This window comes from Leucopleurus acutus (assembly GCF_964270905.1).
Source record: "Leucopleurus acutus genome assembly, chromosome: 6".
In the NCBI taxonomy this organism is placed as follows: Eukaryota; Metazoa; Chordata; class Mammalia; order Artiodactyla; family Delphinidae; genus Leucopleurus; species Leucopleurus acutus.
The window spans coordinates 89,733,848-89,751,863 of record NC_139149.1 but is presented as its reverse complement, the minus strand read 5'-3'; the positions used below and the strand labels follow the sequence as shown (position 1 = coordinate 89,751,863).

Genomic DNA, 18,016 nt, shown 5'->3' with positions numbered 1-18,016 from the left:
AAGAAATAGTAACCGAAAATGCAATATATTCAAACTTGGGAGCAAGAGAGCCAATGTAAGTATGCTGATGTTCATGCTACTTCCTGTCTGCGGGTGATAACTTCCTGTCTCTGACTCAGGGGTTTCATGTCTTCTACCACCCATGAAACAGCAACAAGCTAACTTCCTAGCTTTAAAGTAGGGTAAAATCAAATCCCAGACCCAACAAAGTCTCAGTATAGGATACTTTAAAGATTGCATTAGTTGCATCAGTTGTGCAGTTTTCCCAAACTATTACCATTTAAGACCAGAAAGTTGAAAACATCCTTGAGAAAGATCAGTGTGGTCATTCATCACTATTCTAGCCTTGCTTTTAGTATCCTTTCACAAAGAGTAAAACACTATCAGAAGAAGTAAAAAACATGTCATGGCCCTCAGTCTCCCACACCCTCAGAGCTATGTGAAGCCCCGCCCCCAGAAGGCTACAATTGTGTCTTTAACTTTTGGAAGTGTCCCTGTGGGAGGTTTCAGGCAAGCTGATAGCTTGCGTTTCCATCCATTCCCTTCCAGCTTTCTTTGGCCATGGACTCAATCTTTCGACATGAATTAAGCTTTGTAGATCAGAGCTCCTATAGTACTCAGAGATCCAAATTGTTAACAGACAGCCTTAGAAACTAAAATACAGGCTGAATGAAAGCTGATAACGTGAGTCTCAAGCCACAGCTCCTCTGCTTTCTTCTTGAATATGGCATTGGTGGCCATCCTAGTTTTCTTCCCTCCCAGGCTGACCATTGATGAAACCTAACCATTTTCTCCTAACAATGCCACAATTGTGAGCTGGCATTTTTATGTAAATAGCTGTTCTCTGATTCATTAAGCCCCACTGCCCCTGACATTTTCCTTTCTGACCCTTATCAGACACACACTGGCAAAACATGAAGAAATAAAGAGGACAAAGAAAGGCAATAAAAGGGTTACAACCAAGAAGTGTATTGTGACTGTGACCAACAAGGAAATTCGGAAACGGGTGACTGAACACCCAAGGATACCCTGTCAGCTGGTCACAGCGACAACATTTGTTCAAAGCCTGAGAAGTGCTTTGCATCATTTCAAGGTGTCACATAGAGATACATAGGAAATGACAGTCATAGATGCTACCTGAAGAGCACGTAAAGTGTAATAGACGATAGCACAATTAAACACCTGTGTACCCAGAAACATACAATCTGGCCCTTGCTTACCTCTCTACTTACTCTTTATTTTTCTCATAGCCCCTGTCACAAGATGCAAGGTCTAGTTTATATATTTGTGTTCTTGATTATTATGGTTCCCCAGAGACGAGATTTGTCTGGTATGCAACAGTGTCCATTCCAATCAATCTCACCCACTGGAACAGAAATTCCAGGGGAATAGGGACCATGTCTACCTTATTCACCATTGTAATCCCAGAGCCTAGCAAAATGTACCTTGTAGATTCTCAAAAAATTTTTTTAAATAAATAAGTAAAACATTAAAGAAATAAATAAATAAAACCAGCAACAGCTATATAGAGAGATTATATAACTTCATCTTCTGAATGCCGCTACTAACGCGATTACACAAAATTGAGTGTGAACTTGGGTCACAGGCATGAGCAAAATTTTCAGAGTTTAGACGGGAAAAAACTTTCTAGACCCTGGGGCAGCTGCCCTGAAACAAACCACAGATATATAAGTGAGCACAGCCAAGATCAGCAGAACTTCCTAGCTGACCTATAGATTTGTGAGTCACTGAATTGTAGAGTGGTTTGGTTTGTGGCATTATTGTACCAATAACTAACTAATATTAAAGTCTACTAAAGTAATAACAATTAATTACCAGCAGAACAAACATTAAAATGCAAAGATGATTCATCTTTTTTGAAATAGAAAGTATTTCTAGTTAAATTATTTGGTTCCTCCATAGCCTCAAACACCTTTCATGCAGCTATATCCACGTCTCTGGGGCTGAGCAGGCCTAGGTAGGATGCACCTACAGAAGAAACATGAAGGACATCAGCAAGCTCAGCACCACAGCAGTAGATGTCACCTTTCCAGCACTGTTTGAATACCAGTATTTCTCATACACATTATCCAGGACTGAAAAAACAGCCTCCACGGTTTCCTCGCAGGTGGCCTGAATCTGAGTTTCTGGCAGGACAAACCCATATGTACCCATATGTCCCTCAGCTCAAATGCATATGAGAAGGGGATCCCAATGTCCCAAGCCCAGTCTCATGAAAACCCTGAAATGGCATCTACAAATGAAAATATGGAGGAAGAGTTAGAAGTTATTCTGTGAAAGGACAGATTTCTACAGCCATTTCAGGGACTAAAGTTCAACCCAGCAAAATAAATCAACTCTTTCATATTAGGATCTATGAATAGCTGCCTTCTCTCTCTCCTTGACATTTTCCGCTTCTGTCTCCACTCACCATCCCCACTATACCTGGCATTATGCCTGGCACATCTATCCCCACAATGCCTGGCATCATGCCTGGCACATAGCAGAGGTTTGGTTAAAGTTTCTCAGCTGAATCAAAGACAAGACAATCTGATATTGGAAGATAAGATTCAACTGACCTGTAAAGGAACAGAAACAAAATGACCGATATCACTAAAATGATGATATTAGGAAAATATCATCTCGGTTGTCCTTCAGTGGGTGGAGGAGGGGGTGCTTGGGGATGGGGAAAGCAATGCACTCTCCTTTCAACTAAATCCTTTTTTTTTTTTTTTTAAACTCCAGGCCCCACCTGTTTTGCCTGATGGTCCTCTGGGAACTGAATCAACCGACCAAGGGTCACTGGAAAATGTCTTTCCTGTTAACTCCTGTGCCTTCTCCCTGCCAGTTCTTTTTAACTGAAGCCAGAGGGAGTACTGGTCTGAGCCAGTGTATTAATTTTTGCTTTTAGCTCACACCTTATCCCTAGAGAGCACAATTCTGGATTTGTACAGACTCCCTTTTATCCCTGGTCATTTTGATTTGTACAACTTCCTGTTGATCCGAGGAACTCTTCTATCCTGTCCACTCCAGTCTCCAAAGTCCACTGAATTCTTTTGTGCTTTAGATACTATTGAAGAGGTGAAAAAAAGATACTTATATAAAATATCTGCACTAGATCCAACTCTATAATTGGTTCCATGCTTTGCTTTCAATGCATTTGCTGCCTTCTGTCCAACTTGGATCTGTAGGTGGGAAATGCAGAGACAGATATCTGGTGTTAAAAATAAATCCAACAATTCAGAGCATTTGCTATTTTGTCCAAATCCATCCTCAGAGTTCCAGACCATCTTTCTAACTTCCCATTGAACATCTATACCTGGGTAGTCTTCTGATACTTTAGACTCAACATACTCATATCCAATTTTATCATCTCCCCCACTAATAAGGCTGTTTTGATTTTCATAGTTCTGACCTATCATGTGCCCCCAACATGTAAATTCCTACAATCATCTTTGACTCTTCTCTCAAACAGTTACCAAGTTGCATTTCTAATGCCATCACCCTATTTCAGTCTTATTAACTCTGAAATGGACTGCTGTCATCTTCTAATAAGTTTTCCTTCCTCTTGCCAATCCTTAATCCCGATTGATCTCCCTGACTTCCAGGTGAACCTTTGTAGAGCAGGACAATGATAATGATCCTGCTGAAAACCTTCAATAACTCTCAGTTACCCACTGCATTTGTGTAAACTTCTCAGTCTACTATTTGAGATCCTCTACGATAGGGATCTAACCCACATTTCCAACACCATATTCTCTAGATCCCACCCTAGATTACAGTCAAACTCAAGTTCTCCCACAGTTGCTCAGACATACCCCATGTTCCTCAGCCTCTCCGCCTTTTCTCAGAATATTTCCTCTACTTGGGATGCCTTACCTCTTCTCTGTTGAAATTCTACGCAAACTCAAAGAACCTTCTCAAATGCTAAGTTCTCCATAGGCATTTCTTGAGCACCCTAAGTGGATTCTCTCTCCCCACTTTTTTCTCCCATAGCCCTTTGCTCATGCTTCCCTTATTACTTCTCTCTTGTTTTTCCTTAAAGGTATTTGATACTTATCTCTCATAGGCTCATAGATTTTCAGAGCAGAAAATGACACACTTCCTTCTATCTACCCCCATGTCACCTTACTGAATTGGAAATCCTTCAGAACTAGATGATTTCTAAGGTCTCAGCCTTGCTCTCTTCAGACCCTTTCCTGAGATCAGAGTCACTAACTGAGGTCCAAGTATATTGGCTATATTTATTGACTGTCTGATAAATCTCCTTGCATACCCTTTTGATAGTCTAAGTATTCCCTACCCTAGATTCCCTAATGCTATATTCTACCCACCCGATGGTGTATCCCACTACTTCCCCTTGGGGTCTATACAAACACCACCAAAATCCCCTTGGCCACTCCCTGCCTGGATCCACAATTGCTTTACGCTTGAGGGCAGCCTGACTACACTTACAGGTACATCAGCTCCCTTGACTTCTTCCCCTGACCAGTGACAGATCTAGTTTTAGATTCTGTCTCTCTTTTCCTGGTCCTGTATTGTCTGACTGAATCCCAAGGTGTGACAAGGTGGTGTCTGGTTAGAGTGGGGATAGGCACAGTGAAATTCAAAAGGAAGACTAGGAGAGGTAATAAGTGGTTATGGGGTCCTGTGCAGCAGTAGGACTTTGCACTTTCTCTGTGTGTGCTAAGATTCAACATTAAACATATTTGCAAGCTTTTTGACTCCTCTCCACTCACTACTAAGAGTTTTACCTTCTCCTTCTCTTCCTGTAAAGAGATTCTGTGTCTGCCCTAGTTGCTGGGCTTGTGTTGTCCAGAACTGAGATGATGGGCAGGAAGGGCTAAAGAAGTACAAGGAATAAAGCTGGTTTTAATCATTTACACTGGAGAGAGGTACAAGAGCTGTTTGTAGAAAGAAGGGGAAATTATAAGAAGGAAAGCAGAGTCAGAAAGGGGATTTCTAGAGAGAGAAATTCCAGTAAGGAAATAAGAATGAAGAGTGGAGAGAAAGGATTCAGGGTAGCTGCTGTGTGTGAGTGAAATTAAGAGCATGAAGCCTAGAGAAAGAGTTGCTAAGAAATAGCAACTACATCCTTTTTGAAGTTCTTTGAGAGTCTCTGGTAGAGATATGAATTGCTTTTAATTATTTTTAATTCCCATGTGTTTCTGTGTTTCTTTGCGTGAAACTCCATGTTAACTGGTCTTAACTGTAATTTGGGTTACATGGAGCAGCTCCAGGCTACATTTTCTATTCAGATGGTTTCTTGCATTCTTTTTTCTTTCCTGCAGCTCACCCCAGATCATGATTCTTCTTCCCACTGCCAACCTTCACTTATTTTATCCTATATTGCTCCCTTTCCTCAAATCTTGGCTGTGGGGAGGGAAAGAGTCTCCCAGTTTCCTCTTCTTTATTGACAAAAGAACTTCTGATTTTTTTTTTAATGATTCCACAAGCAATTACTATGGGCAAGTAGATAGGAGTAAGAAATATAACATATATGATAAGCACACAGTTGTGATCCTTAGCTTATGGGTTTGGTCCTTTCTGAGAAGATGAAATGAAGATTCCCCTAGACTCTGCCTTCTATCTCAAAGGGTCAAACTCCTGATTATTCTTCTCTTTCTTTTTGACACTATATTGCAAGGCCATAGAGAGCCAATTGCTCTGCTGTCCTTCTTAGTCAAAATAATAAAAACCCTTTGCTAGTAGTGCATAATTTACATTGTTAAAGACCTCATACCTGCTTAATAACTTCTTCACTGGGCCCAGAGAAATTCCTGTAGACATATATTCACAGGCAAGCACTCAAAAAGATTGATTAAGGCCCTGGCATGGGTGTGGGAGGATGGAGCTTGGAATGGGATACAGGGGCTGATATGGAAAGGGTTCCAATGCAAAGAATATCAGCATTTGAAACATTAGATTTCTTATAGCTATTCTAATCTCCAGAGCAGTTTAGAATGAGGGTATATATAGTTCTGTTTCCCCTACTTAGTGATTGCCAAGTTGTCTATCATACAGTATAATATTTATGAAGATTTCTACAAATTTTTGGTTTTGTAAATACATAGAGATTAATTACTAGTCTCTGGTGGTTGTAAATATACCAGAAATGGAAAACTCCTTGAACAGTTGGTGTGATTCTATCTTTGTGTACTCTATCAAAGCTTATCACTAAGAACCTAAAAACACTGCTAACTAGCTTTTATGAGTTTGATACATGGTGGCAACATTTTCAGTCTTTTTATGGAAAAGTCTTAGTGATGAATGTTATGCTAACTCTTCAACACCTAAGGCGGTAAGAGATACAGAATTGAAGCAATCTTTCTCAATTCAATTTTCCAGTCTCTACACAGAGTATTGAGGATGGCCAGTAATTCCCATCTTCGGATTCCACCTTCTGGTAACGGCAATGCCAGTACCCCCTCTGTGGCCAGAGGGCTCTAATGAGATAGCCAATCAGCAGCCCAAGACCCTGTGACATTTGAATACAAACCTTGCAAAAACGGAGATGTAGTAACTGCTTTCCTGAACCTAAAAAGGAAATGAAATTCTCTAGAAAAATACCGGAGTATATAGACCTCTTTTTTTCTGCTGGTAGAAGGCCTGTCCCATCAAATATCTATAATGGCCTGACTTAGGTGGTTCATTTGTATTTGTCACAGAATCCTTTAAGCAGAAAGTAAACATTTATGGCAAATATCACAGGAATTGGGAAGTAAGGAGGGTTCTGGGCTTCTTGACTAAAATTTCTGTTTCTGTACATTCCTTTACTGAAGAAATAGAACTTTTGGCACAGAAATGAGGAGGATATAGGACACAGTGGACTGGGCATCTAAGTCGATGACAGCTTCCAGAAGTTGCAAACCCTTCCTGAGCGGAGAAAGGCAGTGTTCTGTGGTCAGATGAATGTGGCCTCTGGAGTCCAAAGACACGAGTTCCAAGCCCAGACTCCAACAGTTACTGTCTACAGGGACTTTAGAAATATAATTAACTCAAGGTCTTAATTTCTACATCTCCAAAATGAGCTTATTATATTGTCATGAGGATCAGATGAAGTAATGGCCATAAAATCTCTTTGTAATTTTTAAAGTTATAGGTAAATGTTATCTCCACCTCTTGCAAAATGATCACGTAGTACAAATGTCCGAAAACAATTGCAGGAAAGATATTGGGGTACTGACAGATATTTTTGACTTCTGGGGGGAAGGGCTGCCTTCAGCAAAGATCTATAGTGGTTTTTCTTTTAGTGCCCAGACCTGTGTTTTATGGGTGATGTTCCAGTGGGAGAGGGACAAGAGGAATGACAGAGCCAATGGGCCACCAGCCTTCTGTGATCTTAAGAACAGAGCAAGATTAGCCCCTATCCAGCCCAGCATTTATTGATAATGAGGAGCTTGTTTTAAAAAACAATTTTTTAAAGATATGCAGAAAATAACAAGTGTTTGTGAGAATGTGGAGAAACTGGAACTCTAATTCACTATTGGAAAGAACAGAAAATGGTGTACTTGCTGTAGAATATAGTACGATGGTTCCTCAAAAAGTTGAAAATAGAATTACCATACGATTCAGCAATTCTACTGCTGAGTATATACCCCAAAGAGTTGAAAGTGGGATCTCAAGGTGATATTTGTACACCTATGTTCATAGCTGTATTATTTGCAGTAGGCAAAAGGTGGAAACAATTCAAATGACCATTGATGGATGAATGGATAAAGAAAATGTGGTATATACATAACAATGGAATATTATTCAGCCTTAAAAAAAAAAAGGAAATTCTGACACATGGTACAACAGGTGTGAAGCTTGAAGACTTTATGCTAAGTGAAATAAGCCCGTCACAAAAAGATAGATACTGTATGATTCCACTTACATGAGGTAACTAGAATAGTCAGACCCATAGAGACAGAAAGTAGAATGGTGGTTACCAGGGACAAGGGGGGATGTGGATTTTTTGTTTAATGGGTAGAGACATTTCAATGATGCAAGATGAAAGTTTTGGAGATTGGTTGCACAATAATGTGAATATACTTAACACTACTGTACTGTCCACTTAAAAATAGTTAAGACAGTACATTTTATATTATGTATATTTTACCACAATTAAAAACTGAAAAAATAACTTTTAAGAAAAGGTAACAAATAACTACAATTCTAAATTGACCCTTTCTTTAACTTAGTTCTGTTGTTCTCAGGTTCACAAAAAGGCAAAGAGCCCAGTCCTTTTCAACAATTCTGCCCACCAGGACTTGGGTAAACACAGCTTCAGAGAAGGACCCTGGATAAGACAAAGCAGACTTTCCCTGCCCCAGCTTGAATTTCACTAGCACTTCCCCTTACAAATATTCCTAGGCAAATACTAGAGGCATAGTTTAGAAGAAAATAAAGCATTGTGTTTAGCAGAGAAGAGAGCAGATATTATTTAGCCGTGTTATTTTAGATATGCCATATTCCACTAACAGCTGGGAAGTTCTTTAAAGCACGGTTCAAAAGCTATAATTGCTGAACGGAGCTTCAAGAGAATTTACAGAAATGAAAGCGCATTCCTGCAGATTATTAACATAATCATCTCATTTATATTATACACGAATACCTAAGATGTCTCCAACTTGACACTTTTTGAAATAGGTAGTTAATTAATGCAGGTAAAGCAGCATTTAACCTGAAGCCTTCCCAGCAGGCGTCTGGCAAGGTGTGAAAAGCAGGAGAAAGGAAATAAGGAAAAGCAAAGGGAACAAAAGCGAGGCTGGAGCCAAAACCCTAGAAATGGGAATCAGGAAAGGAAGGCAGGGTCGTGCTGAGGCTTCTCAAGGCTCTGGCTCAATGGTCTTACCAGTTCTTCATGGTTACTTGATTTATTTTTGGTGTAGCCATAAGGCATGAGGATGAGCTGCCCGTAAGAGTGCATGGTCAGGAAGCAGGCAATGTTCTCCTTCCTGCTCTCGATAAAGCTGGAAACAACTTTAGTCTCTGGTTCAGACATGGGTCCTGTCCCACAGAATGTTAAATCTTGGCAGTTGTGAGATGCACCGAACCCCAAGGAAGGCATCACGATCTCCGTTTAGCACTGACCAAGGTCAAGGAGTCAGCCTTGCTCAGGACATCTGTGGGTGGAATTAAGGCTTGCCTTTGCTTGTCTAATTTTGTCCTGCTAAAATAAGTCATTCAAGGAGGAACTCAGGAAGGCAGGAGGACTGACGTGCAGATTTAGAAACAGACCCCTGCTTATGTGGCCCGGGAAGGAAGATGCAAAATGGAATGGCATTTTCAGTAATCTTTCACTTAAACCTTTGGTGGTCTCTGAAACAAATGCTTGGGAACCTGTTCTTGGGTTCCAGGGTCAGACTCTATTATAGTCTTGTTGCCCTAAGTATATCTCTTGCTGTCTTACTGGCTTGAGTCTCATTAGAGCTATTTCGCAAGGACAAAAAAAACACAAAAAGCTATTTTGTAGTCTGTCCTTCTCACCAGTAATAATAAGGACCAACAACAGAGCACCTTTTACATGCAGGGCACTGTGCTAAGCCCCTCCTGTGTGGCATCTCATTGAATCTCCACAACAACCTACTGATAAGATGGTATTACTCTGAGCCACGTTTTAAAAATAAGAGAAAACTAAAGCCTAGAGATGAAGCAATTTTTTCAATACCACAGGGCCGCCGAGTCTGAATGTTAACCTTTCCCATCTGGTTTTTAACCAGACTGCTCTTAACCATCCGTACCTCTATTTGCTTCCAATCCATTGGACTTGTTGAGATTCAGAAACATGAAACTGCCTTAAGGAGAAGAAAATGTTTGCCTTGTTTACTTCTGCCCTCCTGCTGTAAAATAATTTGTAAGGATACTTCTCTGATTTTCCTTTATAACAATTCGTATATTTTAAAACAAAGTGTTGGATTTCAAAAATATTCACACTGGTCTAGGTCTTCTTTGCCCTTTTTTAGCCAGTCTCACTTGAAAAGAGTCCTGCATTTCAGTGTTGCTGTTCTTACTGTATAGATAATATCACCTCTTTAGAGAGAGTAACACTGACCAGGAAGTCCAGAAAGCTGTACAGAATTAGATGTTTATTTCAAAAGGTATATATATAAATAGTACTAATTCTAGTGTTCACCTCTTTTCTGGCTTCTCTGCTCCATTTGTTTTGTGTGTCGTTATTCATCAGTTCATCTACGAAGCATGTACTTAACTACACCAGGATGCATCGAAATTTCTATTGAGATCTGTCCCAAAACACATGCCATTATTATGGGATGAATGGGATTTCCTCCAAAGCCGATCCTGTAACAGAGGAACATAGGGAAGTTGCCATTCTAAGGTTTCATGAATCACAGTGTTAGTGATGATGGGTGGTCCTCAAATATGAAAAATGGTTCCTTAGGATTGTCTGGAAAAATTGCCTCAACATTATGAAGCTTGTGCATATAATTTTTAGTCCCCCAGATGGGCTAGCAACCCCCAATAACAGGAACATCTGTACAACCCAAAGTGTATATACGTGTAAACCATCAAATTGGAGGGGTAGTTTGGCCTTTCCCTCACGAGCAGATTAACAGTGCCTGGTGGACGCAATCTGCTTAATCAGGAAAAGGTTCAGAGAGTCATTATTTTAGGTCCAAGTGATAAAGGGCGAAAGGGAAATAGCTTGGCAGATGGGAAAAGGCTGTTCCAGGTGCATCAGAGATGGTCTCTGCACATTTCTGGAAGCAGAAGACTGATGAGTAGAGATAGGGATAAAGACCTGTTTCGCCAGACAAGGTGGGAGGGAAGGGCTTGATTCACATACCGGGCCAGAAAGGCTGTTACAGAGAAAGGGGTCCCACGAAGGGCTGGGGGAGCCGGGGTGGGGAAGGGGGAGGAATTCATAGTCTCTGGAAACAGAGGCTCTTAATTATGGAGTGGTATGATTTAGGAACTTTTTTTTTTTTTCTTTTTTTTGCGGTACGCGGACCTCTCACTGTTGTGGCCTCTCCCGTTGCGGAGCACAGGCTTTGGACACGCAGGCTCAGCGGCCATGGCTCACGGACCCAGCTGCTCTGCGGCATGTGGGATCCTCCCGGACCGGGGCACGAACCCGTGTCCCCTGCATCGGCAGGCGGACTCTCAACCACTGTGCCACCAGGGAAGCCCCAAAACATTTTTATAGCTGCAGTGATTGAGGTCAGGAAAATGAACCCGAGACAAGATCTAGTTCATGAACCCATCCCAGGACCAAACTCGATGTACTCACCGTTGTCCAAGTATAGATGTAGCCATCTATGTTAAGAGCCTGAATCACATAGAAGTCCAGGTTTTTAACTCTTATCCTTGAGTTGTCTTTATAGTTCTGTAGAATCTGGATATTTAATAGAGAAACATTTGGAATGATCCTGGGAAGAGGTCTTTTCTCTCTTAATTTTCTAACAATTTCAACTTAATCATAAGTGGTGACTGAACATCCAACCTTTGCCATCCAATCCTGCCTCAACTGTCCTGTTCGTTATGGCGGTCTTTCTGAAACTTCACCATGCATCAGAATCACCTGGAGGACTTTTTTTTTTTTTTAATTTTTGGCTGCATTGGGTCTTCGTTGCTGCGCTGAGGTTTTCTCTAGTTGCGGCGAGCAGGGGCTACTCTACCTTGTGGGGCGTGGGTTTCTTATTTCATTGGCTTTTCTTGCTGGAGGACTTTTTAAATTACAGCCTGCCCACCCTCCATCTCCACCCCCAGCCCCAATTCAGTAGGTATGAGGTGGTGATGTGGAAACCCAGAATTTGCATTTCTTCCAAGTTCCCAGTTATGCTGATGCTATGGGTCTAGGAACCACACTTTGAGAACTATAATTTGTGGGTTGAATTATGTTTGGGTTTCTGAAAAGATTGACACAAAAAGTATCTTATATTAATTGTAAAGTTTTCTTATTCCCTCAAAGGAGGGATATAGGTAATACGCAAGAATTCACGGTGCCAGGTAGTTTCCATGTGTTAATCTCTTAATCCACACAATTGTGTGCTCTTCATGATTACGTTGAAGTAGTCATTTCATACACCTTTTGCAGGTAAAAAACTAGGGGTCCTAGTGATAGAAATTTTGCACAAGACTATTAGAAAGAGCTCCAGGATTCAAACTCATCTCTGACTTCCAAGATGTATTTTCTTCTCCATTTAGATTTGTTTACCTTCCAATAAAGATAATTTTGGGTGCATTAGAAAGAGAACAGAACAACCAACTCAGTTTTCAGTGAAGCTACTTATGAATTCCATTTCCCTTGGGGTGAAGGAGCAGCTCAGTGGAGAGCTGCCTTGCCAAGATGTGAAAGAAACCTGCTTTCCAAAGCCGAGACATGACAGGTATTTTGTGGGGTGGTTAACCATTATGAGAAAGTGAAAGACACTTATTCTTTCACAGACCACTGGCAAAAAGCAGGGGCAATCCATTCCCCGGAATGAATTCCACAGTCCATCCAGATAATCTTCTTGGGGTTATTGGATGGTTGGCTGATCTGGGGGAGACATTCATATTTCATTATCAAACAATGGCTTATGACTGAGGCCACCGAGCAAAGTTATCAGGTTGTTTTATTCCCCTAGAGGTACCTGTCTCCTTCCACTCTGTGGTTTCAAGGATGAGGCAAGGATGCTGGCAGAGACACCCACCAATATGACCCTTCTGTTGGCCATGCTGCCAACCGCCTCCTGCGGTTACCTTGGCTATTGTTCTTAGGACCACAAGCTGACACCTCCGTGTACCCCATGCAAAGCCTGGTCTTCCCCATATCCTAAATTATTCCCTAACTTTAAATAAACGCATAAACCACAAACTGAGAGGCTAAATCTTCATAAACCTTATAAAACCTTACCACACAGGGCTGACTCAGAGCGGCAAAGTGCACAAGTGGTAACGTGCATGACTCAAAGGTAGTGAAACTGAACCCCAGTCTGCATTTAAGCTTCCTGAAACTGTGAACGCATCCAAATGCATAATCTCCTGCGATGCTTATTACATTCGTTACATTCCTCTTTTTTTTTCCTTAGAGACTCCTGCAGTCCCAGCTGACCCAATCTTCTTTCTCCTCTCCCCACTTGTTGTTCTTGTACTCACTCAAGAAAGAAAGATTTCCTCCCCTTTCAGAGGTGGGATAGGTAGGAATGAACCTGGCAATTACGGATTCTCCTTGGTGGAGAAGAAGCTGTGAACATGCCCATGTTTGTCACAGTTACATCTTGTTTTGGTTTGTAAATGGCCTGGACTCATGCTACTCATTGGAAGCTCTTGGGAGCTGGGCTGATGAAGGCTCTCCCTCTATATCTGTGAGAAACTTACGAATTGAAATAAATATGGGCTGGATTCATCATATTCAAGGAAGTTTTCCCTTTTAGCCTCACCCATTTTCAAAGCTCCTGGCATAATTCCTAATCTACCCTTTACTTTAATTCTCTCTTGTAATCACCCCTTTTATTTATGAGTCTATGTATATGACCATATGTTTATCTTTATTGCCTCCTCGTTAGGTGTCAATTCTATTCTTTAAAATACGTCCTGGGCAAAGGATGTTTAGAGGTCTTTTTGGCTGACTCAGCTCAGAGTTTGACGGCCTATGGAAAACTCAGGCTGGTAGGTGGCCCACACTTAACATATCAACCCATTACTCACTCGGCTCCTGGGTAAATTCTACTTCAGAGCCACCGAGATTTGTTTGTAGTTGTTAGTAATTCTTGAATTTGGGGATGTGCTTTGTAAATTAACGTGTCTACAGTGAATAAAGTAATGCTAGTTCTTAATGCCAAACTACTTTGGCAGCGGTTCTTAAAGAGTAGTCCTGGACCAGCGATATCAGCACCACCTGGGAACTTGTTAGAAATGCACTGTTTTTCTGTAACATGAGTGTGCATCAGAATGACCTGGAGGAGGGCTTGTTAAAACACAGATTGCTGGGCCCACCCACAGAGTTGCTGATTCAGTAGATCTGTAGTTAGACCCCCCAAGAATGTGCATTTCTAACAAGTTCCCAGGAGATGCTGATGCTGCCGGTCGAGGGACCACCCTTTGAAAACCACTGGTTAGGTGCAGTTGTTGTCAACCCTGCCTACACAGTAGGGTAGGGAGCTCTCAAAAGGTGTCTGGGCCCCATCCTGGAGCAATTAGCTCAGAATCTCTGTGGATGGGGCCCAGGCGTCAGTATTAAGCAGCCAGGATTGAAAAATCACTGTTCTAAAACTGAGAGCCAAGAAGGCCTGGCCCTGTGGAAAAGTGGTTATTCAGTCTCAAACACTTTTCATCGTATCACATGGTAAAAGGGCAGAGAGCCTGGAGACTGGGTTATCCCTCTGGCTATGCTACGGTCTGGCTGTGTGACCTCGTACAAGTCACTTCACTTCTCTGGGTCTTTGTTTCCTTATAAAATGAAGGAACCAAAAATAAAGGTTGTCCATGATGTTCAAACATTCTTATGGGGAAAAAAAAAATGTGTTAAAAAAGAAAATTTTGTAAAAACTCAAAATACATATGAGAAGTGAATTGGGGATTTCTCCCTTACGCAGCCCCCCACCCCGTCCCCCTTCCGCTGTGGGAGCACCGGAGGCACCCAGGCCTTCACAGAGCACAAGCTGGAAACCTCTCAGCCAGAAAGTCTAAGGTCCTTTCCAGCCACCCTCCACGATTCTAAGTTCCTCAGTCTTAGTGGGGACGAGGGAGGCCAAGCGTGAAGAAAACTAAGGGATAAGTTCTTACTTCTGGGACTTTATTTTTAAGTCCTACCCCTGTGGTCTCACCCAACCATTCCAAATTCTCTTTACTCCAGAACATGATTCCACCCTCATGATTAAGATGTAAGCATTTACAAGTATTTAATTTTTAAAAAATGTTTATTGGAGTATAATTGATTTACAATGTTGTGTTAGTTTCAGGTGCACAGCAAAGTGAATCTGTTATATAAATACATATGGATATATGTATTTGGACTCTTTTTTAGATTCTTTTCCCATATAGGTCATTACGGAGTACTGAGTAGAGTTCCCTGTGCTATACAGTAGGTCCTTATTAGTTATCAATTTTATACATAGTAGTGTGTATGTATCAATCTCAATCTTCCAATTTATCCCTCCCCACCAAGTTTTGAATTTTAAAATCAAGACTTTGGAAAAGCCAAGTCTCTCTGTCTTGCCTCTTTTAACCTTGTCTATACTTCTGACTAGAGCCCCTGGATAGTAAATAAATATCCTTGAGTGGGACTCTAATTCTCAGCCTTCTCACTCACCTTCAAATAATACATGGGCCGGCTCTCATAGTTCATTCCTAGGAAATGCTACGTCACCACTTCCGTGTACTTCTCCCTTATCTCACTCATCCACTGATAGATCTGAAACAGCCAGGGAGGACTGAGGTTATCAATAAGAAGATTCTTTGCTTGCCTCTAAATTAAGATAATTGCTTCTTTCATCAAGATACTGAACTCTGAAGTCTTCGCCCTTTATTAGCACACAAACTAGAAGACTAAACTAATGAATTATGACCTCCCCTCCTCCCATATTCTTTAAAGATCTACTCTGCCACCCAAGCTTAGGACACCCTGTTGAACTTTACAAATAAATGATTGAGAATTATCAATTTCAACAATCCAGTATAACACTTCTGAAACATTGTACAATCACACAGCCTTCAAATGGCCATGAGACTTCCTGACTTTGCAGTGGCACTCAATCATGCCAGAAATTTCAGGTCCAGCTTATTTTGTGGGATCTTGTTTAGTCTTTATGAATCCCCAAAATATCTTTTGCTAATGTCCATGGATCCAAAATTAGAGAAGAACCTGTGTATGCCCTTCACAGAACATGACAGCGAAATTTCTCAATCAAGACCAAGTAAATAACTTGGGGTTCTTTAAGGGAGAATGAAATAAGGAATTCACAAATATAAGACATATTAAGATGTCATTGGCATGTGACATGATATCTCCCACTCTCAATTTCTGTATACTGGAAATACCTGAATGACAAGAGTTATGGTAAATAATAATAATTAATTTGGCATGACAACTATTCTATTTGAAAATTTCTGTGTCTCAATTGACATTCATCTTAGCCTGGAATATCTACAGATAAAATACATTATTATAACAGTAATAATACTTAAGTGGGGGAAGAGACTAACAACTCATCACATGGGTATTGTGTATTCTTCTGTGATGGGACTGGATCAGATGCAGGTGACTTGAGTCTTGGGAGACATACAAAGAGCAGCGTATCACAGCAGCAGCTATCATTTATTTATTGCTTAATCAGTAGAAGTGTAGTTTATTTCATTTACTCTCAAAGCTGCAGGATAGGTACTGCTATTCCTTTTTCATGTATAAGGAAACTGAGGAACAAAGAGGTTAACTGTCTTGGTCAAGGTCACAGAGCAAGTGGCCAAGCCAGGTGTGACTCATCTCTGATACCAGCACATAGACTTCTCATGGGTCTTACTGGATCTTGTTTAAAAAAAAAAAAAAAATCTAAGAAACTTCAGTACTTTGGGGTGATTGTTACAGAAGAAAATGTAAATTTTTTTCTTAAGTATTGAATTTTGTTACAATATTGCTTCTGTTTTATGTTTTTTTTTCATTTTTTGGCCCAGAGGCATGTGGGATCTTAGCTCCCTGCCCAGGGATCAAACCCAGACACCCTGCATTGGAAGGAGAAGTCTTAACCACTAGACTGCCAGGGAAGTCCTGAAAATGTAAATTCTTTCTTGTACTTTTTGAAAAAAATTCTGGAAAATATTAATATATTCCCCAACACTGAGGAAATAAATGGTAAAGCCTGGTTGGAGGGCAACTTGTGCATTTATGTCAAAAATTTTAATGTGCATATCATTTAACCCAGTAATTCTATTTTTAGAAATTTATACTTCAAAAGCAGTTTTACATAACATCACAACATACACACACACTACATATATACTTATATACTTTTTACTGTATCCAGTTTTAGAAACCACTAAACTTATCTTAGTAGCAATACAAATATTTCTTTGAAAAAAAAGTTTTCCCCATTTGAGAGCTGTTGCCTGTGCTCCCTGCATCCTACTGAAAATACCACACTTTTGGCTAAATAGGGTTCAATCAGAAGGCTTCACCACCCATGTCCCACATCCATATACGCATTGGCCCTGCCCAGCTTAAACCAGCTAAAGACTTGATTAACAAGAGTAACGTTTAATTTTGATCCACGTTTACACTAACAAAACTGGTTGGGGTGTTCTTTTCTTCTTTTTTCTTTTTGTTGTTTTGCCTTTTTATTTCATATCACTAGGATTTGTATCTTTAATGGTGATGGCCAGGGGCTGATGTTTGGGAATCCCTTGACCTCAGTGCACAGGCAAACCTCAACCTCCCATTCTGAGGCTCTCTAGTCTATGGATATTAACAGTGAACTATCCCTCGCCCATCCTAAAGTAGGTTGTGACCACCACCAACACTCCCACCAACGTGTCCATACTCACCTCCCCCATGGGGTGGTATCTGTTATAGGAATATGTCTCCAGAATCCTCCATGGGCTCACTACATTATCCATAGCTTCTTTGTTGTGCTACAGATCTGCAAAGGGAAGAAATACAGACAAAAATCGATGAAGAAACCAGGATAACATGAGGGTTGGAAGGTTGATGAAAAAGGTAGTAGGAAGCAATGTGCACAGCATTTTGAGGACAAAAGTCAGTGTTGGAGTCTTGCCTCTGCAACTTACTAATTGTGAGACCTTGGGTACCATGGAGTCCCTCTGAACTGCAGTTTCATCATCTGCAGGTTGAGGACAGCCATTCCCACTTTGCAGGGAGCCTTGGATAATTCGGCAAGATGTTGTAGATAAACACACTTTTAAATTTGTATAAGAAAGAATAGCTAAGATTTATTGAACTGAAACTTACTGCGAGATACTCACTGGGTTAAGCAATTTAAATCTCATTTACTTCTCTCAAAAACTTTAAGAGAAGATATTCTTATTATCCCCATTTCAGAGATGAGGAAATTGAGTCACAGGGAAAGTATTATTAGAA

At 40.7% G+C, this 18,016-nt stretch overlaps 1 protein-coding gene across 1 annotated transcript; it reads right to left on the bottom strand.

The window, feature by feature from the left end:
- Window positions 1-1,989: 1,989 nt before the first annotated feature.
- On the bottom strand, window positions 1,990-17,535 carry CPO (carboxypeptidase O; the record flags this gene model as incomplete). Its single annotated transcript, XM_082841598.1, is given in 11 exon segments — window positions 1,990-2,175; window positions 2,178-2,231; window positions 2,235-2,254; window positions 3,101-3,185; window positions 8,837-9,039; window positions 10,194-10,284; window positions 11,234-11,338; window positions 12,389-12,484; window positions 15,239-15,286; window positions 15,290-15,340; window positions 17,464-17,535. Coding segments are annotated over 11 exon segments (1,011 nt in total).
- Between the last annotated feature and the right edge of the window lie 481 nt (window positions 17,536-18,016).